The 23,589-nt window shown below is 43.6% G+C and overlaps 1 protein-coding gene across 13 annotated transcripts in view; it reads left to right on the top strand.

The window, feature by feature from the left end:
- Positions 1-4,440: 4,440 nt before the first annotated feature.
- DHDDS (dehydrodolichyl diphosphate synthase subunit) overlaps positions 4,441-23,589 on the top strand; it is a 29,837-nt gene continuing 10,688 nt past the window's right edge. For 5 of the 13 annotated variants that reach the window (XR_011503531.1, XR_011503530.1, XM_014854978.3 and 2 more), the window contains exons 1-7: positions 4,458-4,592; positions 5,072-5,190; positions 6,890-7,006; positions 9,706-9,848; positions 12,583-12,699; positions 13,521-13,622; positions 22,035-22,149. Coding sequence is in view for 11 of the 13 variants with exons in the window: in XM_014854978.3 (XP_014710464.1) it covers positions 5,128-5,190; positions 6,890-7,006; positions 9,706-9,848; positions 12,583-12,699; positions 13,521-13,622; positions 22,035-22,149 (657 nt within the window). In the remaining 2 variants the exon portion in view is untranslated. Of the gene's footprint in view, positions 4,593-5,071; positions 5,191-6,889; positions 7,007-9,682; positions 9,849-12,582; positions 12,700-13,520; positions 13,623-22,034; positions 22,150-23,589 lie in introns of all 13 variants that reach the window. The other 8 variants (XM_070510635.1, XM_070510634.1, XM_044770100.2 and 5 more) reach the window with 4 other exon arrangements.

Genomic DNA, 23,589 nt, shown 5'->3' with positions numbered 1-23,589 from the left:
GCACAGTGGTTGGGGGCTATCCTTTTTGCGATCAGGAAGTTTTGAGGAGCAGGCATCAATCGGCAGAGTGGAGAAAGTGGGGAACAGGGTGGGTAGGGGGTAGCTGGCACTGCCATGTATCTCAGGCCGGAGTTCACAGCATCACCCCCTCTTCCCTGTTGGTGAGAGGAAGGGGTGAGGCAAAGGAACTCCAACCACGCTCTATCCAAATGCACATGAGGGCTTGGGGGAGGGGCAACCCTCTCTGCATGCTTTATCTGAGTCTCCACCTCCATAATCTCTAGCTTTTGAACATGACCTGGACAGGGAAATTCTTTTCCCTTCAAAGAAGGATACGTAATAATATTTCCCACGGCAGAGTAAAAAATTGAGCATGAGACCAGACGGATGGACCCTACCCACAAGCCACTACATTCTATCGGGAGGGAATCTCTCAGGGGTAAGGCAGGGTTTTTCCACGTCTTTTCCCTCATAACCCACTCTTGGGATAAGGTGCTGAGAATTGTCCCAAGCAGTAGGTTGTGACATAGGCAAAAGAGGTGGCTTAGGGAACAGCTGCAGACCCTCTGCTCCTAAGTTCACTCCCACCCCATTCTGGGCCAATACAATTTTATTTATTTGCTCCCTTGGATGGATAACTGCACCTTGGGTCCCACTTTCTCCAGGATGCCAACTGCACTAGCTGTGTGCGAATGACGTATCTTGTGCATTTAACTTTTTTTCTTAATATAAATATTCTGGTTTTGTATTTTTGTGTATTTTAATCTAAGGCCCTCCTTCCTGCACTGTGTTCTCAGGTACATGAGCAATCTCAGGGATGAGTCGGCAGCAGCTCCAGGTCTGCACAGCAGGCATACTTTTTGTTGTATCACCAGGGAGAACAACTATTTGGAGTGCACAGCCTATTGAACTACCTCATTTTTGCCAATTAGAGCCGGCTTTTCTGCCACAGTGTCCTTGAAACCCCTCCACTGTCAATGTTTCATGGGAGACTAGGTTTTAACTGGTTTGCCCCGTGATTTGATCTCCTACTGGAAGATTGGAAATTGGTCTGAACAGGAAAAGCTGGTGCAGAGAGGTTAGGAGAGGTTGGGCCAGGGGAAAGGCCCAGCGGGGAAGCCAAGGTTACGTGAGAGGTGTCCATATATGTGACAGGATTCCTGTTCCTGACCTCTGATCCCAGGGCATGAGACTCAGTTTACATACCAGATCCATCCTTCAGTGGATTGGGCTAGGGCTACCATGCACAACAGGGTGTGTTTTTTGTAAAAAATGTGAGTTGGTAACAATAGGTTTTAAGAACGATAACCTCTGTACCCATCTTGAGCTGCCCAGGGATGGATAAATGAAGCAAGAACAAAATCCTTGACCTTTAACAGTTCTGGGCTTTTCCTCCTTGGCTTCCAGAGAGACCACAGCAATGGCTCCTTTGTGGTGCCTAGAGCCAGCATCCTGCCCTGCTGCACCAGTGATGCGTGCTGTGGTAGCTAAAGGAGAAAAGGGGGTTTCGTCTACATGCTGTGAGATCACCGCAAACCTACCTCACCGTGTTGAAACGGGGCAAATGCAATAGACCGCATTGGGTGATGTGTGTCTGATCTGGGTTCTTGTCTCCCCCAATTGCTGCCCCCCTCTAGTTATTGTATTTGTCTGGGCTTTGTAGGTCTTCACAAGTAGCTGATTTGGTGATTGCTAGGTGGCCTAGTTTTGTGTTAATATAATGTGTTGGTCTTCTCCGTGTTCTTTTGGGGTTTTGTTTACAAACTTCTTTTTGTATTGAGAAAAATAGCCAAAGGATCTTTGACAAAAGGTTCTGCACCAGGCAAAAGGATCTGAAATGTAAGCTTGGGGACCCTTCTTGAAGTGGGGGGGGTCTTGAACCATCCTTTCTTTTGTGTTTCCCTTCTCCTATATCCTATTTTGGACTGTATCTTCTGTCCTTAAAAGCTTGATTCCTACCCTACCCCTCTCTCTACTCCACCCCCCCAAAAAGCCCATATACCTACGCATTTAATTTGTGGGTGTCTCCGCAACTCTTAAATGTTTTGTGCAAAAATCCTGAAGAAGCTAAGAATACTCCACCCCTCCTTCCAGTCAGGACCATTCCTTTATGTGATTCATGCCAAACACTTAGATTGCTGTGTTTAGATGGATCAAACCTACTTTAATCCCTAATCCTAGGGTAGAAAGAAGCAATGAGGCGGCTTTCCACGTAGAAGGTGGGCTTGGGAGACCAAAGAAGGGAAGATGAATGTATATCCAAGTCACTCAGGAAACTTTTATGCAGGTGCAAGAAACTTATGTCAAAGTGGCCACAAGATTGTTTAATAGGAGACGAACGAATGTAACTCCATGTTTACTGCTAGAAACCAAAGCTTTGTGTGAAATCTTGAATTTATGGGGAGGGAGGGAGGGTAAAAAAGCATGTACCTGTCTGTTCTTTCCCTGAACCCTTGCCCTCATTCCTGAATTGCAGGAGACTAAGCCCCCTTGGGCTTTGGTGACCCTGTCACTGGGGAGTGTTTATGTGATGGCTGATTTTGCTGTGCCAGGTACTTCCTTTACCATTTGCTATCATTTTGTAACACACATGCTGACCCTTTTTCCTTCCCCTCACTTTTCCCTGAGAAAATACAATGAATAAATAAAGACTTATTGGTACTGAAATCGTCATTTCTTTGTTAGATATTTACGGTGATTTTCTCTTCCTGTAATTCCCACCTTCTTGGATTGGGACTCCGAAGTCACAGAAGAACCCATTAGGTACTCTGTTCAGCCATTTTGTGAGGAATGAATCTTGAAAGTTCAGTCCTCTTAGCACCTCATTACAGTGAATTTTTGTTTCTAGTTAAGGCCTCTTGTCCTTTGCTTGGAAGCTGCCACATTGAAAAGGGGATTAGGGGCTTGGCATGCATAAGAATGGGGTTGCCTGTGCCACTGACTGGGATGAAAGGATGGGGCCATGGCTTGGGGCATGAGACCCTAATAATACTTTGTCCGCTGCTCCTCAAAGCCCTTTACAAATCTTAATTAATTAACCCCCTGCAGCACCCCAGGGAGAAAAGTATGTGAAACTGGGGAAGTTGAGGCCAGAGGAGGTATCTTGACTAACTATAAACACGTTAACATTTTATTTGAGCCCAAGTTTGCTGGCCTTCTAATGAACAATGTATTTTTAAACTTCCAGCTCCCCCTAAGGGAAGGAGGATTTAAAAAGGAAAAAGTTTTTGACTAGAGGTATACCAACTATTACACAAAGTGCAGGGAAACATCAGCAGGACAAGGGTAAGAAGTTTCCTCACCCTCTCCCAGGACTTTGTACCAAAGGTCAAAGCCGACCATGGAAGCTGCTAAAAGTAACAAACTACTACTACTGGGCTTCAGTAAATGGTCTTGCAAAAGGGAAGGAATCAGGCCCAAACTTACTTCCCAGGATGAGAAGCAGGAAGGATGGAAAAGTTTAAGACTCTTGATGGGTGGGTTACTCATCTCTAGCGCTTCCTTTGATCCCGTCACTCTGTTCAAAGTAGCCCTTTCGTTAGAAACAGTGGAAGACACAATGAATTGGGGACTACCTGTGCAACCTCTCTCTTCCTTGCCTTGTTTCCTTGATGAAACTGCAACCCAAAGTGAGAAACTACAAGAAGGTTCTTTGAAAACTACAGTTTTTTTTTTCCTGCTTTTTAATTTTGAGAAAATTGAACTCCCAATTTCTTTTGTGAGTCAGTGCCTCAAATCCCTGAAATGGTTTTCCTTAAAGGTTAAATCCCTCTTGATTTTCCTATCAGGGTTAAGTGATGGCCTTTCTGTTACTTTAGAAGTCATTCTTAGAGCAGAGCTCTTTTTGGCCTTACCCGTTTTCCGTTTCTTTGGGTAGGTCCTGAGAATGTGCAAATCCTAAAATCTGAGTGCCTTAAATCAGCACAAAATGGATTGATATTTAAGTGCGTCTGTGAGACTGACTAGTGCTAGGACCTCCACAAACGATTAAATCCACTATATAATAAGACCGTAAACAGTAAAAGTAGGATCTTTAAGACTTGTACCAAGGCCCTAAAGCCCGGTTCTGCGGCCTTCCGGTGAGCAGGACGCTGCCTTACCCCATGTCTCAGTGGTCCTAAATTGCCACCTGCGGCTGAGAAGCCGTTGTATCTCTGCGGTGGGGATTCCCGATTGTTGCCCAGTACCGAAGCCCACCTGACGCCTCCCAATCTGAGTCTACCGACGTCTCCGCTCCCCTAGGTGGTATCGAGCCAGCCTTCCCCAGCGAGGTCCCAGCACATGACTTGAAGCGCGGTCGCCCGCCCCACTCGGTCACGCGAGCCCAGCTCTCCCCGGCGCCCCCTCTCCCCGCCCCCGGGAGTGTGCGAACTGCAGCCGGGAATGCTTGCGCGGCTCCTCCCCTGAGTCCGCAGGCGCAGGCCAGGGCCCCGCCCCCTGGGAGACAGGAGGGGGCGTGCCCCAGCGCCCAGCGATGACGTGTTCTTCCAGCGCCACGTCGTGAGGAAGTGTCGGCCTGTTGGAGCGGTTGGAGGACGCTGCCCGGAGCCGAGGAGGTTCTGGGTTCAAGCGGTGAACGAAAAGAGAGAGAGGTGACCGGGCGGGGAAGCAGCTATGGGAGAGACAAAGGGGACAGTGAAAAAGATAAGTGAAGGAATAAATAATTGGGAGACAGACCACTGGGGTAGAAGGTAACAGGTGGGACAACCGAAGGGGTTAGTGACCCGGAGCGCAGAGAGTGGGAAAAGGCCTGGGGGAAGATGGAAAAAGGAAGAAGTGGGGAAGGATCAGAATGTAGACACTGTGATGTGGCAGGAAGCAGACTTAGATCTTCAGGAAAAGTCAGTACAGATACCGAAGAAAAGGGGCTGGGAGCAAGGTCCACCAAGCCGGGAGAACCTCTGTCCCGGAGGTCCCATTGGCTTATAAACTGGGTGGTGGAGGATTAGAGGCTTACACCAGTGTCTTTGGATTCAAATGCTGGCTGCTGTCCGCAGTGCAAGTGGATCCCTACAAGACAGCCATAGCTATCTGCAAGCCCTGGTGACTTCTTATTCTCTTGTTTATCCAGAGTTTTCTGGCTGGTTTCATCTTGTTCTGGGCTCATCTTCTGTCAGGGCAAGAACTATGTCATGGATCAAGGAAGGAGAGCTGTCACTTTGGGAACGGTTCTGTGCCAACATCATAAAGGTGAGCAGTGGCCCACGGCACCAGTTGGCCTTCTGGTCAGTTGGGTAATCTTGTATCAAAACCTGTTGTTAAAAATGAGTAATCCATGCTCGTGAGTGGAATTTTGCAGTAGAACCAAATAGTCTTAGCATTGCAAGGAAACGTCCAGGTCTACATTTCTGGCAGATTATTGTCCTAATTTCACATTTTCAGGAAGCCCAGGACCTCCCAATATCATTGAACAGCATAGACTATTAGGTCTTCCTTATAGAGAACTGAAATTTGTTCTCTGGAACTTTGCCTATTATTCCTAGTAGTGTCCTCTATATTTAGATAAAATAACTAATCTTTCCTTGATGTGGCTATAGAAACATAATGGTTAAAACTTTGGGCTCTAAAGGCAGACGAACATAAATGAGAGTCCTCTTCTAACATTTATTAACCATGTGACTTTATATGTTTGTTTTGAGTATTGAATGAAACATACATAGAAAGAGCTCTTAGCATAGTATCTAGCAGTTCTTAATTACTACTATTATTGGGGCTGTTTTCAGCCATTTGAGGACTATTATAATTATTTTATTTCCTACACCTCCCTTGCTTCCCCAAATCTTCCTTCGGCTTTTTCTCTAGGAATCACAGTAATGTTATATTTCTGCATGTGACAAGTTTGAGATTGAAGCCAGTCATCTTGGCTTTGTTTTTCAACCACAGGCTGTCAAGCAGTGGGTAGCAGTGAATTTATGAGTCAGCAAGCCGTGTACCCCCACACGCACTCACACACAAATGCCAACTGAGCTCAGGCCAGGAGACGGAAAGTAGCTCCTCAGGGAACCACTGCAGTCATGTGTTGCGAAGAACAAACTGCATGACTTGACTGGGATTTTTTTTAAAGGCTACATTTGGGGTACAGAAGCAGAAAATGTTGGCGAGTGCAGGGGAAGCAATCAGTGAGGAGCCCCTCCAGTGAGGGAAATTAGGCTCAGAAGTGAATTTTTGCTGTGGTAAACAACAAAAGGCTACTCTAAGCCAGGTAAGAAGTTTTGTTTGGCCCTAAAAATGTCATTGTTGTTTGCTATGAAATGGCTTCTGACATTTAAATTTTTATAAAAATCCTGATGCTTGGCTTCTCTTGTATAATTAGAAGATCCGACAACATTGGACCCCCGTTTCTGTTTGGCAGGAATTGGATAGAGCTGAGGAATGGATTCCTCTTCTGTGGAGGATGTCCTCTCCATTCGACCACCCCCATCAGTATCTTTCCTGTGCCTTCCAGTTAAAGACTAATGAAACCAAGGTGGTGGTTAAGAACATATGGTTAAAAAATGAACTCTGAAAGCACACAGACCTCAGTGTGAATCCCCACTTTGCCTCTTCTTAGCTGTGTGACTTGTGCAAGTCACTTGATCTCTCTGAGCCTCAGTTTTTTCACCTATAAAATGAAGATAATACTATTTACTTTATAGGTTTGTATGAAAAAAAAAAACTAAGTTGAATTATAGTGTAAGCCTATCATACACTCGGCATGTAGTAAGTGCTCAATCAACATATAAATAAAAAGTGCTTAATACCCATTTATTGAGCTAAAAGCATGAAACATCCAATTTCCTTCCTCAGGGCTTTTACCATATACCTCAAGCCTATCAGCCTTGGGTGTAGTGTCCCCTTTTATTCCTGAGGAGTATGTGATATGTTCCTCATTTGTCTCCTAACTTCACAGGCAGGCCCAATGCCCAAACACATTGCGTTTATAATGGATGGGAACCGTCGCTATGCCAAGAAGTGCCAAGTGGAACGGCAGGAGGGCCACTCACAGGGCTTCAACAAGCTGGCTGAGGTGGGTGTGGGTGGCAGAACCCAAGGTGAAGAGCCTGTGGCGAATTTGATTATAGCTAGAAAACCAGGCCCTGAGTTTGCTGTGGTTTGAGAGTGGTTTTTTAGCCGTTTGTTTTATTGCTTACTTGCTAGCTATAGGTCTCCTATCAACATTAACAAAAAATTAAATTATCCAATGAATCATCACAAAATATTAGAAATAAGGACAAAATTGCCTCCTCTTGCCACCTTAAAAATCAACAGTTTATATCTTTCTGTGCCTCATCCCAGTCCTTGTAATATGTTCTAACATGCCTTAACATTTGTAAAATTGTATCTGTAGCTTCAGTAATCTTATTTTTACCTGATGTTTTGACAGGTGTTTTTCTGGGTTGGTGTATAGCTTTTCTAATTAAATGGTTTAATGACTGTAGAATATTTTATCATGAGGCTCTGACATAATTTGTTTAGCTGCTCCGCAATTTTTTTTTTTTTGAGGAAGGTTAGCCCTGAGCTAACATCTGCTGCCGATCCTCCTCTTTTTGCTGAGGAAGACTGGCCCTGAGCTCACATCTGTGCCCATCTTCCTCTACTTTATATGTGGGATGCCTGCCACAGCCTGGTTTGCCAAATGGTGCCATGTCCCCACCCGGGATCCGAACCGGTGAACCCCGGGCCACTGAAGCGGAAAGTGCACACTTAACCTCTGTGCCACTGGGCTGGCCCCGTCCACTGTTATTGGACGTTATAAATAGTACAGTTCTAGAATAAACTCTTCAAAGTGGCATTTCTGGAGCAAGGGTAGGGTGACTACCTATCTTGGTTTGCCTGAAGCTGAGGGATTTCTCAGGACCCAGGCCTTTTAGGACACAGGCCTTTTAGTGCTTAATCTGGAGAAAGTGCCAGGCAATCTGGGACATCACTCTAAGTAAAGATCACGGACATTTTTTGGTTTTAATGCATATTGCAAATTGGCAAACATTAAATTTAACAATAAGAATGGAATATGTCCTTCTTTGTGAAACTAACTTTAAGAAGAATGGAAATATGGTGTGTAGCCCACAGATCTCAGCTTCCTGACCCAAGAACACGGCCTGATGCCAGGGCAGTGATATTTTTGCCTTGAGTGAGAGGCTGTGGGGCTCTTCCCAACACTCTGTGGAGGTCTTTAGGTTCATTGACACCAGCTTCTTTGTGACTAAGTCAATGGCAGTTTTGCCTAGTGCTTAGGAGCTTAAGCTCTGGAGTCACTCAGAACTCATTGGCGCTCCTGCTCTGCCACTTCCTGGCTCTGTGACCAGCAGCGAGTTACACAACTCCCCTTTGCCATCTGTCAAATGGGGATAGTGATAATCTCTACCTCAGGAGATTATGTGAGGATTAAAGAAGATGGCACAGTGAAAAGTATGTGGCACAGGACCTGGCATAAAGGAAGTGCTCAAAAAATTGAAGCTGTTGTTATGAGAACCTGTATTGACTGAAGTCAATGTTAGGTTTGAACCCAGATGTACCAGTCAAGGTGGCTGCCCTGTAAGGTCTATAGGGCCTGAACCTTTTCAAGTGTCAGGTTCTCACTGGTAATTTTCCTAATGTGGCAGTGAATTGGTTTGTGTGTCTGTTAGGGGATTAGGAAGGCAGCTCTTCAGCTTTGTTTCTTCAGTTCTGTTTGAATGTCTTCTATCCCCTTGAACCTCCAGACTCCCCATCTCAGCACTGTTATTCTCAGCTCCAGTTTCTTCTCCACCGTTAGTGGTACCGGGTAGAGCAGCCCCAAAGGACCCAGTTTAAGTATGAGTTTCACTTCTTTTTTCATTGAGGTATAAGTTCATACAGTGAAATGCAGATTTTGCATTCTGACAGCTGCATTTATCTGTCTAATCCACACTCCTGTCAAGGTATAGAACATTTCCATCTCTCCAGAAAGTTCCCTGGTACCCCCTCCCAGTCAAACTCTGTCCCACCTCCCTCTTCCTCTGTCAGGCAACCACTATTCTGATTTCGGTTACTAAAGATTAGTTTTTGCTGTTGTAGAATTTCATATAATGGATTCATACAGTAGAGTTGTGGATTTTGACACATTTCTTCAACTCTGAACCTCAGTTTTATCGTCTGTAAAGTAGGCATGAAAACAATAATGCCATTCTCAAAGAGTTGTTTGAAGAATCTAATGAAATAATGTGAAAACCCTTTGCAGACTTCAGTGCTGCGCAGCTGTGCGACTGTTGCTTTTATTCTTATAACTCATCAGCCTCTTAGTCTAACGGAATGTGAAGTTATGCTGTGAGTAACAATACTTGGCTTTTTTTATATTGTTCTTTAGCTACTCTGTGAGGGATGGATTGTGATCTTGTTTTACATATAAGGAGATTTAGGCCCAGTGGGGCTAAATGATTTGCCTACAGTCACATAGCAAGTACATGATGGAGTCAGGGACTAAAACCTAGATCTTTACTCTCAGCGAAGAGTTCTTCCCAATAAACCACAATAGCATCAGGATAATAATACTCTTTAAGTTCACATTTTTCAGTTTCTTCAGTGGCGGCTTTTTTCATTATTTGGTTCCTTATTCTGACAGAAGCACTGGCATTATCCTGGCTTTACCCAGTGTAGGGAGGAGAGAAGTCTGTCTCTTTCCTCCAACAGCGAGTCTGGGCCAAGGCACCTCTTATTTCCCTTCCTTCTCTTCCTTGTATCCTAGCTCCTTGCCTTCTCCCCTCTCAGACTCTGCGCTGGTGTTTGAACCTGGGCGTCCTAGAGGTGACGGTCTACGCGTTCAGCATTGAGAACTTCAAGCGCTCCAAGAGTGAGGTAGACGGGCTCATGGATCTGGCCCGGCAGAAGTTCAGCCGCTTGATGGAGGAACAGTAAGATACCGTCAGAGGGGAGAGGGTGTTCCTCCACCACCCCCAGCCTTACCCTAACCCTCAACTCTCTTCTCTGAGGCTAACTGAAGGAACTCATCCCTTTTCATCTTAGTCAGATGTCTGTTAGCAAAAATGGCAAGCTAGTTTTTCTTTCTTTTTCTTTTTTAAGGGGGGCATTTATTTGAGGATATAGAGGTATTTCACAGAATTCAAGGACAAGTACAGTCAGCCTCAAGCAAAACTGAAACCAGGAGTTGAAATCCATTAGGTAGAACCTCTTTGTACATTTACGTCCTTCTCTCTGCAGACCAGGTTTCTCTGCTTCAAGAGAGCAGCCCAGAGTTAACTAAATCCCTTAATTGGCCGGCCTTAGATCACATTTCTACCTCAGGACCAATAAACTGTGACCAGGGGAGTAGAGAGAGAGAAATGTTGAGAAAGTCATTTTCTGTTGTGCTCTCACCCCTAAAAAGTTACTATAGTCCCCTGCATATTCTCTCGGAAGGCACAGGATGATGCGTAAGAGGCTTTTATGGGGAAGAGTCAATACCATTCTTAGCTGTCACTAAGTTTAAGCTCAACTTAGGGAGCAAAGTCAGAAAGGGTCAAAGAGGAAGTTTGATGGAGATTGTCTCCTTCAAAGTGTGGAACCCTTTCCAGCCAGGACTGCCCAAAAGTCTTCGTTACAACCATTCTCTGCCCAGCTGCTCCCAGCACCAGGACCAGGAAGGTGAGAGAGCAGAGAGCCTAGAGCTCCAGTGGAGCTGGGCCGAGAACAGTTTTGTCATTTCTGTCCCTGTATGGGTCAAGGGCAGTTGGGAGGGTAACCAGGCTTCTCTCTGTCCATGTTAGGATGGTGAGGCTCTGGGCCACAGACATTGCTTCCTGGTGCCCAGCAAAACTTGTATGGCTCAGAGTTCACACCTAAGATCCTGGGATGGAGGCATGGGGCACATTCCAGGTGTTCAAATTCTTCTGTAATTCACACTAATCTTGCCTTTTTTTTTTTTTTTGAGTGGGGAAGATTGTCCCTGAGCTAACATCTGTGCCAATCCTTCTCTGTTTTATATGTGGGATGCCGCCACAGCATGGCTTGACGAGTGGTGTGTATGTCCATGCCCAGGATCTGAACCCACGAACCCCTGCCTAAGTGGAGTTTGTGTACTTAACCACTATGCCACTGGACCAGCCCCCTAATTTTACCTTTTTAAAGTGCTTATACTATGTGCCAGGTCCTGAGCCTAACATGTGTTCTCATTTAATAGTGACATTATCCTGTGAGAAAGATATCATCTCAGTTATAGAGAAGTGGAAAATAAAAACCAGAGAAGCTTAGGTGTGTATGCTGGGTCACAGAGCTGTCAGACAGGCAAAGCCAAGACAGACAGGATCTTTAGAACTACAGAGCTGAGCTGTTGTCTACTACTCTGTACTCCGAGAAACAGGAAGTAATCTTACAGTTCCTGAAAGATCAAAATGCATGGCGGTAGAGGTGCTACTGAGATTGCTCTAAGCAGTCAGTAGAGAAAACAGTCTTAGGCTGTAAAGTCCTGGGCAGGGCAAGAGGAAACCTTAGCGGTGGTTTTCCAACAGTGTCCCACAGAACTCCAGAGTTTTGAGAGGTGGGCATGCAAAGAACCTAGAGGGAATGGGGGTATAGGGTGCTGGTTTGCATTTATCTGTTTTATATATTGGGCTTCTATTTAAGATTTGATTTGAAGAAAGAGTTCCTTGGCTGAAAGAAGGTTGGAAAACCACTGGCCTAATCAGTTTCATGAGTTGGGAAACTGAACTCTATTGAAGAGAAGAGAAAGGCTTGCCCATGGTCACACAATAAGCTAGTGGCAGAGCCCAGTGGGAACCCAGGTTCCCCAGCTCCTTGCCAGGGATTTTGCAGCTCCTCTATAGACTTCACTGAGTCACATGCCTGATGTCTAAGAATAAGCACTTTCACCTACGTTATCTCACTCACCATAAGCCAGTGTAGATAGTATGGCGTGCATGGTTATCACCCCCAGGTTACAGGGGGAGGAGAACTGAGGCTCAGAAAGGCGGAATGGTTATGCAAGGTCAGCTAGTAAGTAGTGGCACTAGGATTTGAATCTAGATATTCTTATTCACATTTTGCCTTGATTTGGGTATTATTTGTCTACTATAGCTCCAGCAGGTTCTTGAAAATAGGTGGTTAGATCTTGCTTCACCCTTGAAGACATGTGGTTGAGGGTTATAGTGTGGATAGGCTGTGGATGTGGCATTCAGCTCTGGATCAGAGTTCTCCAAGACCTGCTGGATACCCCCACCCTAGAGTTTACTTCTTGTTATTAAGGCCCCAGTTTCTAAACATTATTTATTCAGTTTCTCCATAGCATTCTCAGGTGAGAGAAGCTGGTTGGGTGACAGTGCATTCATGCTCACCGTGCAGAGTTTGGGGGTTACTGTATGGAGGCAGTGTAATGTCATGATTGAGGGACGGGCTCTGGAACTAGACTCCCTATGTTCAAATTCTGGCTTTCCACTCACCAGCTGTCTGATTTTGAGCAAATAACCTCCCTTTGTCTCAGTTTCCTCATCTGTAAAAGGGGGATGATAATGGTGTCTGCCTCAAAGGTTGGTGTATGGATGGAGTGTGTTGATGCAGGTAAAGCACTTAGACCAACGTCTGGCACTTAGTAACATATAATTAACGTTAGATCATATTTCACCAGAAGATACCCTGCCTCCTTTCCCCCATCAGGGAGAAACTGCAGAAGCATGGGGTATGCATCCGGGTCCTGGGTGATCTGCATTTGTTGCCCTTGGATCTCCAGGAGCTGATTGCACAAGCTGTGCAGGCCACCAAGAACTACAACAAGTAAGTTTTCAGACTTTCCCTTAGAGACCTGTATCAATCTTGGACTCCCTGTTAGCTTTAGGGAGACATCCTAGGCCTTCCTTGGTCTGCATTTGGTACAAGAGGCAGTGAAGGGGTGGTTTGGGATGCTTAGAGACTTCTTCCGTGTGCAGGGCAGGCCAGAGAATGTTTTGCAATACCATGTTTTATGTATGTATGCGCACACATACAGTTTCTCGTCCTCTTCCCTCTTGATGTGTCTACTTCCCCCTAAAAGAAAATGTGTATATATATATATATATATATAGTTTTTACTTGACAGGGTATGGGGGGGCGGGGGGGAATGAAGCAGGCGTTATCCCTGGCTCTGAAGAGAGATGCTTCAAGAAGTTCTTTTTCTGTCCCACTCCTTTAACCCATGGCTGGGATGACCTTGGGAGGTCATGCAGATGCAGAAGGAACAGTTCCTTATGTATGGCTTTGGAATAGAACGTGTTTGGCAGTGGATTTGTTTTGCATCAAATTTCCTTCCTCTCCTCCTTTGCTTTTGCTAATATCACAGTGGATTCACATCCTCTGAAAGCTGGTTAGCAATAGAAGGGGAGAAGGTTAGGAGGGTAATAAGGGTCATTTAGTATTTGTCTTATTACAAAACTAGTAACATCTTTATTCCAAGAAAACTTGGAAAACACAAAGACTTGGTGATCTCACTTTTCAGGTTTCTGTGGTTAACACTGGTGTGAGTTGGGTCTTCCAGGGAAGGAGAGGTGCTCTGTAATCAGTGACTCCAGTCCTTAGTCCCTATCCTCCTTTGCTACATTATTTTCTTCTGCTCTTCCCAGGTGTTTCCTGAATGTCTGCTTTGCATACACATCCCGTCACGAGATCAGCAATGCTGTGAGAGAGATGGCCTGGGGAGTAGAGCAAGGCCTGCTGGACCCCAGGTATCCCTAGTTGTTTAGTGAGGTAACTGATAGGGAAGACAGGTACACACAAAACCATAAATCCCCTCCTAAGCCGTGTACTTGGGCTCGACTTGAAGTCAAATCACACTTAGAGCTTAGGATTGGCTTATTATAGCCTGCTTCAGAATTCCTCTGAAGAAATTCTTTACACACCAAGAAGCCCCAGAAAAACAGCATAGCAGGTAGCAAGGCTGTGGCATTCAGTAAAAAATTATGTCCTCCTGGCTCGTTCACAGTGTTTTTCCAAGAATGATTTTTCAGGACTACAGCTTGTTGGGGGGTATAGTCCTTTAGGTCTCTCATGTTACAATTTCATCCAAGATTCAGGTATTTCTCAGAAAGAAAATTGTTCTTTAGAAGCCAGATATCCACTCAGTCCCTCTCATGTTATTATTAGTGTAACCTTTGGTAATAATATTAGTAAACTAATAATAGTAATAGTAAAATAATAGTAGCAAAAATAACCAAGGAAGTGTGTTATGTTCTGTATTTTATTAAATCATTAATCTCATGTGTGAGAAATTCAAGTCTTTTCTCCATTTTATAGATGAGAAAACTGAGCTCAGCATTAAAGTTACTTTCCCAAGGTCATTCTGCTTGTAAGTGCCGAAGCTGGGACTCGCTATGTGATTCCAGAGTTCCTGTTCTTTACTTCTAGTATAGGAGATCTTGGGACCCAGGAATTTTTCTGATTCTCTGCTTGGGTATAATTTGATTTATCCAGGAAACTAAACTAAAAATCAAGAAGTTACTCGGTGAGAATGGAAATAGATAAGAAAAGGAGAACGTTTTTAGGGCTATTTTATGAATTCCTGTCTTCCCCAAAGCTTGGTGATCTTTCTGTGCCACATAGTTCATTCATTCAATCAATCATTCATTCATTCAACAAATATTTTTTAAGTGCCAACTGACGGCCCGGCACATTGCTATACATAGGGGATACAGTGGTAAGAATAAAAATACATATTTCCTGCTCTTGTGGACCTCTGGTAAGGGAAACAGACATTAATCAAGATTATACAAATTAGCATAAAATTATAATGGTGTTAAATGCTATAAAGGCATTGGTGTGTGGTACAACAAGAATTTCTAATAAGAGGAATAGACCTGGTAGGGAAGGCTCCCCCAAAGAAATGATAAGTGACGTAAGAAGGAATAATAAGCAGTAACTGAGGAAGGAGGCAGTGGTGCAAGGAGCTTGTTGGTTGCAGAAAGACTGTTGGAAAAATTCAAGTAGAGAGTACCTGGAAGGGAGCTTGGATTATGGTGGTGGAATAGATTGAATAGACTGCATTGAGAGCTACAAAATAGATAAAGTCGAGAGGACTTGATGGACTGACTCTGGGTAAAGGATGTGTTATGGGTGACTCCAGGGTTTTTGACTTATGAAACAGTAGATAGTGGTGCATTTCACTATGCTAGGGAACCTTGAGAGGGAATCTGGATTGAGGAAGGTCAGGAGTTTGGTTTGGGATATACTGTAGATGCTGACATAGGTGTCAGGAAGACAGTTGAGAGAGAGGTGGGGGCTGGAGACTTCAGGGTGGAGGTCTTCTGTATGTAGGTGGTAGCTAAAGCAAAGAGAGGGCATGAGGAAGCTAAGAGTCATCGAGAGTGAGAAGAGAGGGTTGGAGTTTTGAGAAACGTAAGTTTTACTGGCTGGGTAGAGGAGAATGAGCCTTAAGGAAAAAAGAGAGTGAACAACCAGAAAGCTAGGAGGAAAACTAGGCTGTCAGTGTTACAGGAGCCAAGAAAAGAGGGAATTCGTTGGTGTAGGCCAGGAGGGACGTGGGCACTGGGAGAACAAGTATAGAATGCTGTAGAGAGGTCAGTTAAGATGCGGATTGAAAATTTAACTGTTGGGGAAAAAATTAAGATGCTGGTTAAGTTGGTGGGGTCAGAGCGGGGCAGGAAGTTGAGATACATAAATAGATGAGGGATATGTAAGTAGATGCAAGTTATTGGTATTTTCTAATTTTTGGCTTGGGGTGATTTCATAGTTCATTATATTATTGTGCTTTACAATTAATGTTTCATATAATCTTTGTATGAATGAAATAATATACTAAAAATAGTAAGGGACAAATGTTCATGCTAGAAAGAAAGAAAGCTATTTAGCAAGCAAATTTAATATGTGTTCACGCCTAGAACTCTGATCTTGATTCCTGGTTCAGTGTGCTTTATACTCATACCACACTGCAGTAACCACTGACCTTTATCTTCTGCTTCTTGCCCAGCAAGTTTTCCTGTATCCATTTTCTCTGCCTTGCATGACTTAGTAGCGTGCCTTTGTGGAGTTAGTCATGCGGACATGGTGTGGGCTGGGCAGGGTCACCAGGACGAGGAGACTGATGTCTCAGCCCACAAGCTCAGGAAGCTTAGTGTTCAGCTCAGACAGGGCTAATCAGGGCCTGAGGTGGTGCTCTTTACATTATTCAAATTTAGACAATCTGCATTTATTACAGGGAATCAGTGAGTTACTTACAATTAGTCTCTACTGGTCCAGTAGCTGGAATTTTTCTGTTCTAATCACCACTATCCAACTCCTGATTTTCCTTTCTTCTAGGATGTATTTTTTTCTAACAATTGTATTTGTAGATTGTTTTTTGAGTCTGGAGTTACAGAAAAGGGATTAGGTTGCACGTAAAGGATATTTAATAAACGCTCTTTCACTGAGTCACCTTGAGCAGGTCCTTTGTCGTCGTCTTAAAACAATAGTGTTAATATTAATAATTGCTAATGTTTACTGAGCATTTATTCTTTGCCAGGCATCTGCTAAGTACTCTATGTACATTATTTCATTTAATCCTTAGACAGACCTAATGATGCATACTGTTTTTTCTCCATTTTAAAGATGAGAATACTGAGACACAGAGAAGTTAAGTAACTTGTCCAAGTTCACATAGTCAGCAAAGCTTGGGGCCAGGATTTCAACCTGGCTCTAGAGCCTATGCTTTCATTCACTATGGTATATGCTGACTGCCGTATAGGAAGGTTGAGATGAACAATAATGAGGTATAAAAATAAAAGTTAATAACTAATATTTATTGGATCTTATGAAACAGGCACAAGGCTAAGAGTTTATCATGTATGTTCTCATATTTTCATATAAGGTAGTGAATATTATTTGCCCCATTTTATAAGACCAATGAACTGTGGTTTTTAAAGGTTAATTGACCTGCCCAAAGTCACATACACGACTAAGTGGAACAGCCTGGACTCCAGCTCAGTTCCATCTACCTCCAAAGCTTGCGTTCTTCACCATCTTCTTTATAAATTAAATGCTAGAGAAATGTACTGTGTTGTTATCACAGGGCACATTTCTGTCTTTGTACCTTACCTTTGCACGTTCTAGAAAGGGTCTGCCTTTCCCAAATGTTACTGGGAACACACTAACACGTTCTTACTCTTCTTCCTGTTCCCCTGATGCCAGACCATTCACTGTCTTGTTGGTACTCACTGTTGCCAAGTCTCCTTTCCAGAGGCTGTTGCCATGTCTCCATTATAGGTTTTAAATTGATTTAATTTTAGTTTGGCCATTTCCTGAAAGACATAGTTTATTAAGCAGGAGCCATTGTCTTATTGAATACTTGTGCCCATATCCTTCCAGAAGGTTTTCTACTTTTTTTTTTAATTGTTATAAGATATTTGTTGTTAGTGCTGTCAAGTTGATTGTGTCTCCTAGCCCCTCTGTGTACAGTAGAGCAGAACCCTGCCCGGTTGTTTTGGGCCATCCTCAGATCTTCCAACACTATATTAGACAATGCTCCACTGCTCTTCATAGGGTTTTCATGGCCATAGGAAGTGGGTGGTCAGGTCCTTCTTCCTATCCTGGTAGCTCAGCTGAAACCTGTCCACACTGGGTGTCCCTGCTGGTATTTAAAATACCAGTGGCGGGGCTGGCCCTGTGGCTGAGTGATTAAGTTCGCGCGCTCCGCTGCGGACGGCCCAGTGTTTCGTTGGTTCGAATCCTGGGCACGGACATGGCACTACTCACCAAACCACGCTGAGGCAGCGTCCCACATGCCACAACTAGAAGGACCCACAACGAAGAATATACAACTATGTACCGGGGGGCTTTGGGGAGAAAAAGGAAAAAAATAAAATCTTTAAAAAATATAAAATAAAATAAATAACATAAAATACTAGTGGCATAGCTTTCAGCATCACAGCAACACACAGCCGCCATGGTATGACAAGCAGCAGATGGCTGTATGGTTCCCTGACCAGGAAATGAACCCAGGCTACAGTGGCTGAATTTTAACCACTAGACCACCAAGGCTGGCTTATGTGATAAGACATACGTAACGTAAATTTTACTATTTTAACCTTCTTTTTTTTAATTTTATTTTTTTTCATTCTTCTCCCCAAAGCCCCCCAGTACAGAGTTGTATATTTTAGTTGTGGGTCCTTCTAGTTGTGGCATGTGGGATGCCGCTTCAACATGGCTTGATGAGTGGTGCTAGGTCTGCACCCAGGATCTGAACCAGTGAAACCCTGGGCTGCTGAAATGGAGCACGTGAACTTAACCATTCAGCTATGGGGCTGGCCCCTATTTTAACCTTTCTCTTTTTTTCCCAAGGAAGATTAGCCCTGAGCTAACATCTGCCGATCCTCCTCTTTTTGCTGAGGAAGACTGGCCCTGAGCTAACATCTGTGCCCATCTTCCTCCACTTTATATGTGGGATGCCTACCACAGCATGGCTTGCCAAGCAGTGCCATGTCTGCACCCAGGATCCGAACCGGCGAACCCGGGGCCGCCGAAGCGGAACGTGTGCACTTAACTGCTGTGCCACCGGGCCAGCCCCTATTTTAACCATTTTGAAGTGTACAATTTAGTGGCATAAAGTATATTCATAGTGTTCTGTAATCGTCACCACTATTTCCAGAACTTGTTCATTATCCCAAACAAAATACTCCTTTTAAAAGGAATACAACCTCCCCCCAATATGCACATACTTTTATAATTATAAAGGTCATACATGTTCATTAGAGAAAATTTGCAAACTACTGGATGTATAAAGATGAAAATTTAAAGCTCCCAGGATCCCACCCTCAGCAACACCCCTGGTAACATTTTAAGTATTTTCTTCTAGCTCTTCCTTTGTGCTTAGGTATGTGTATGTGTGTTTAATTAACTGTATTGATTTTTCCCATCAGGTTGTGACAGTGTTTGAAAATACATTGTCAAAAGACTTTTTTAGCCTATAAGCTCCCCACTTTGGGAAAACCAATATGTATTTATTTCTGAAATCTGTTTTCAATGATTCATTCATTCATTTGTTCAAACATGTATTGAGTCTTTCTGTGTCCCAGGAACGTCCTATGCAGGAAGAGCAGAAATACAGAGATGAATATGTCAAGGGGCTTGCCTCCAAGCAGCTCACAATCTGGGTCATATACACAAATAAGTAATCCGTGTTGCTGTGGACCACAGTAATGGATGTGCAGGGCACAGGGCTGGGGCTGACAAAGTAGTGATCAGCTGTGGTTGGGAGTCAGCCAGAGTCATCTTTTTAGAACGCAAATCCAAATATGACATAAATATTTATAACAGAAGAAATCACACTGTGAATAGTTTTCAATTTGAATCATGCTTTGTTCACTTAATGTTGTAATGTGAGCACTCTTCCATGTCCTGTGTTTTTAATAATTCTTCAGATAATTATTTCTAATGGCTACAGAATGTATCTTGCTTTAATTTACTTAACCATTATGCTATTTGTTGGTCATTAGGCTGTTTCCAATTTGTCACTATTACAAATAATGCTTTAGTGAGATCTATGAACTTAACTCTTGTCTGCATTTTGGATTGTTTCCCCAGGTTCTGGGTCTAGATGTGTCCATTTCACCTTATTCTTGCCAAGATTTTTTTTTTAATGTAAACTATAATTTTATAGGTAAAAATTAGTATTTTACTCTTATTTAAGAGAAATTATTTCTTAAAAGTCTTTATGTAGACAGCTCATGCCATTTAGTGGTGGATTTTTGCTGGCCAAAGCACAGATGTTTGGTTTTCCTTATGTCAGTTTTATCTTTCCCCACTTAGAGTTACCTACCTTTTGGTAAGAATTCTGTGCACCGCCAGAAGTAGGTAGAACAAACTTTTTGCAGACACATTTGAAACTCAGAAATTAAGTGGGGATCTGAAGTCACATAACAAAGGGGCAGGACTAGAAATAATGTTTATTCTTTTTTGTTTATAGTTCCCAGGGTACACTCAAATCTGTTATTTGATTTGACCCTTTACAATAACCCTTATAAGTAGATTGCATAAATGTGCCCATTTCAAAGATAAGAAAACTGAGAAATTATGTTGATTGTACAAGGTCTCACATTTCTTTTTTTTTTTTTTTTAATGGTTGGCCCTGAGCTAACATCTGTTGCCAGTCTTTTATTTTTTTTCTTCTTCTTCTTTTCCCCAAAGCCCCCCAGTCCATAGTTGTATATTCTAGTTGCAGGTCCTTCTAGTTGTGCTATGTGGGATGCCACCTCAGCATGGCCTGACGAGTGGTGCTAGGTCCGCGCCCAGGATCCGAACCAGTGTAAACCTGGGCCGCCGAAGTGGAGCTGATGAATTTAACCACTCAACCCCAGGGCCGGCCCCTCACGTTTCTTAGTTAGAGAATTAAGACCATGTTGCCAAGACAAGACTGTCAGATTATCAGGGAGGTCTGAACCAGAGCCCTTTCTATTGCCCAGTCATAAGTGAATCTTGTTTCCCTTGTGATGGTACAGAAAAGAAAGCTCCCTCAGTGGTTTGCAAAAAGATGAGTGACTTACCCAAAGGCACATAGCTAGAAAGTGTAGAGTTTCATTTTGAACACTCAGCCCACATCTCTCTGCTTTTTTGACCATGATTCCAGAAGAATGTTCCCACCAAGAAATCTTGTCTTCTAGACCCTTCCCAAGATGCAATTCATACCACTTGGAGATTCCAAATTCTGCCTCTGGGTACTTGGTGGGACAGATAAACAGTGTTCTTAGAACCAACAGACACGAGCCTTGCAAATACCCTCCTCCATGGACAGGAAAGTTTTAGTTCAGATAAATGCTGCCAGTCCCCATTCTTCCTCCATTCTATCTCCTTTCTGAGTGTCTGCTTGGGAAAGTAGCTCTTACCAAACACAGGAGGGCTTATCATTTTGCTGTTTTTTACAATCCTAAGTAATGTGGATTTTTTGCATTGTTTCAGGGTCCATATGAAGTCAAATTTAAGGTTTAAAAAACGTTTCCTATAATAAATTCAAACAATAACAGAAGTAAAAAGTAAAAAGAGCTAGTCTTTTCATCTTCTCCAACCTTCCAGAAGTACTAACTGTGAATTGTATGGTGTGTGACTTTCCAGACTTTGTTCTTTGTTTATATATACATATGTTCACATGTTGAGTGTTTGAGAGTGTAGGTGTGTCTTTTCCACGCTGTATATTTTCTGAAACTTGCTTTTCTCATTTAATATTAGATCTTAGACATCTTTCCAAATCAGTGCATTTAGATTTATCTTTATTAAAAACAGATGCATAGTGTTTCATCAGACTGTAGGGTCATAGGGTATATGCATTTTAAAAAACAAGATGTGGGGCCGGCCCATGGCTGAGTGGTTAAGTTCACGTGCTCTGCTTCAGTGGCCCAGGGTTTCACTGGTTCGGATTCTGGGTGTGGACATGGCACCGCTTGTCAGGCCCTGCTGAGGCAGTGTCCCACATGCCACAACTAGAAGGACCCACAACTGAAAATATGCAACTATATACTGGGGGGCTTTGGGGAGAAGAAGGAAAAATTTTTTAAAAATCTTTAAAAAACAAGATTTTTTTTTTTTGAGGAAGATTAGCCCTGAGCTAACATCTGCTCCCAGTCCTCCTCTTTTTGCTGAGGAAGACTGGCCCTGAGCTAACATCCGTGCCCATCTTCCTCTACTTTATGTATGGGACGCCTACCACAGCATGGCTTGCCAAGCAGTGCCATGTCTTCACCCAGGATCCGAACTGGCAAATCCTGTGCCACTGAAGCAGGACGTGCACACTTAACTGCTGTGCCACCGGGCCGGCCCCAACAACAAGATGTTTTAAGTGAAGGACAACACATATTCTAATGGGTGCATCTGGTTTTAGGCCTGCGGCTAAATGACTTTGGGCAAATTACTCATCTTCTCTGAGCCTCAGTTTCTTTATCTATAATGTGAGGATAGAAATACCTTATGTAGTTTTGAGGATTAAAATGATTCGTTAATTTATCAAGCATTTGTTGAGGGCCTTTTGCGTACTAGGTAGTATTGGCGAATGTATTTGGTGGTGTTCTATAAACTGGGAAGCTTTATGTAGGGAAGCTCACCAGGAGAATAATCCAAAAAGAGATGTCTGCTTATCTTTGTCTCTTTTCTGTTCACCATAGTGATGTCTCTGAGTCTCTGCTTGATAAGTGCCTCTATACCAACCACTCTCCTCATCCCGACATCTTGATACGGACTTCTGGGGAAGTGAGGCTCAGTGACTTCCTGCTCTGGCAGGTAGGTGGTTTCTAACCACTGCTCTATTTGTGTCGGCCTGAAAACTGTGACTGCACCTGCGTAATGGATTAGAGGGGCTCATCCCCACCGCCAGCCGTGCTTGCACCAGAGAACTTGGGAGTTGGGGGTGCGGAGCTAAAATCTGGAGAAATGTCTCCAGGCTGTGCCTGGTAACGTTTGCTGTCCCCCCCCCCGCCATCTGGCCCTGGCTTTGCGAGCCTGTGTGGTTCTTGCTGTATAAAGTGCCTAGAGGAAAAATCAAGGCTATCCAGCTGTGGTGAAAACTTCACTTGTGCCCCTGTTCAAGGACCTGGATTTCTGCCTTGTGTCCCTGAGCATAAGCTCCTGCCCTAGTAACCTGCCAGGTACCCCAGCACCTCTGGGCTGGAACCTTGCCTTGCAGATACCAGTCTCTGTCCTCCAGAATAGAGGGCCGCATCTATGCAAGCGTAGTCCACAAGGAATATAAACTATATGCAGACTCTTTCTTAGGGGCCTGCCATTGCCTCTCAGCTCAGGTACCCCAGTGTAGGTAGTCCCCCAAAGGCTCATATCCAAATAAGTTTGTCTTTGCTTGAAGGTCTCCATCATCTGTTAACTTGGCCCCTGGATAGCACATGACTGGGGGAAGTCCTTGTTGAAGGAGAGGATGGAGGGAAAGACTCAGCTTGGAAGCAGTTCACATGATAAAGTTCCAGAAATTTTAATGTGCCATAGTCTTAAAGTGAAGTAACAAGATTTAGCTACTAAAGATACTTGCAGTCTTTGGCTTTACTGAAAGAAGTATAATGTGCAGCTTATGCTTCTGTGGCCCACTCTGCTGTTCAGATCACATCTGGAAAGTTTACTTCTGGACACTGAGTTTTAAGAGACTACATTGGTAAACTAGAGAACTTACCAGAAGAGGCCAACCTGAATGGCAAGGAATCTGGACTGATGTCCTGTAAGGAATGAGTGAAGGATAGTGGTCTGCAAAAGGGAAGCGTGGTGACAGTTTATTCCCTCGGAAAAAGATATTGGGTTACTCCTTTGTGCTGGGAATATGGCAGTGACCAAGTCAGAAATAATCCCTGCTGTCTTAAAACTTATAGTTTGTTGGCAAAGACAAACTGAAGAAGTCAATACAACCTTAGGAACAGATAACAGGCTGCTCTAATCTAGACTTCAAATATTTGAAAGAATGTCACTTTGAAGAAGCAGCAAACTTGTTCCAGAGAAAAGACCTGAGACCTTGGTAGAAGTTCAGGGAAAGTGACATTGGTTTAGCATGACAAGCTATCTGACAACTGAAGTTATGTCCCTTGAGGCACTGAATTCCTTATCACTAAAGGTGTCAAGCAGTGGCTGTCAAGAATATTCCAAAAGAGATTCTTACGTCAGTGACTGTTATTAAAGTTCACCCAACTCTGTGCTCTGTTTATATACATTATCTGGTTTAAT

This window comes from Equus asinus, chromosome 5 (genome assembly GCF_041296235.1).
Source record: "Equus asinus isolate D_3611 breed Donkey chromosome 5, EquAss-T2T_v2, whole genome shotgun sequence".
Classification (NCBI taxonomy): Eukaryota; Metazoa; Chordata; class Mammalia; order Perissodactyla; family Equidae; genus Equus; species Equus asinus.
Note: the sequence above shows the minus strand (reverse complement) of the source record. Positions and strands in the feature narration are given on the sequence as shown.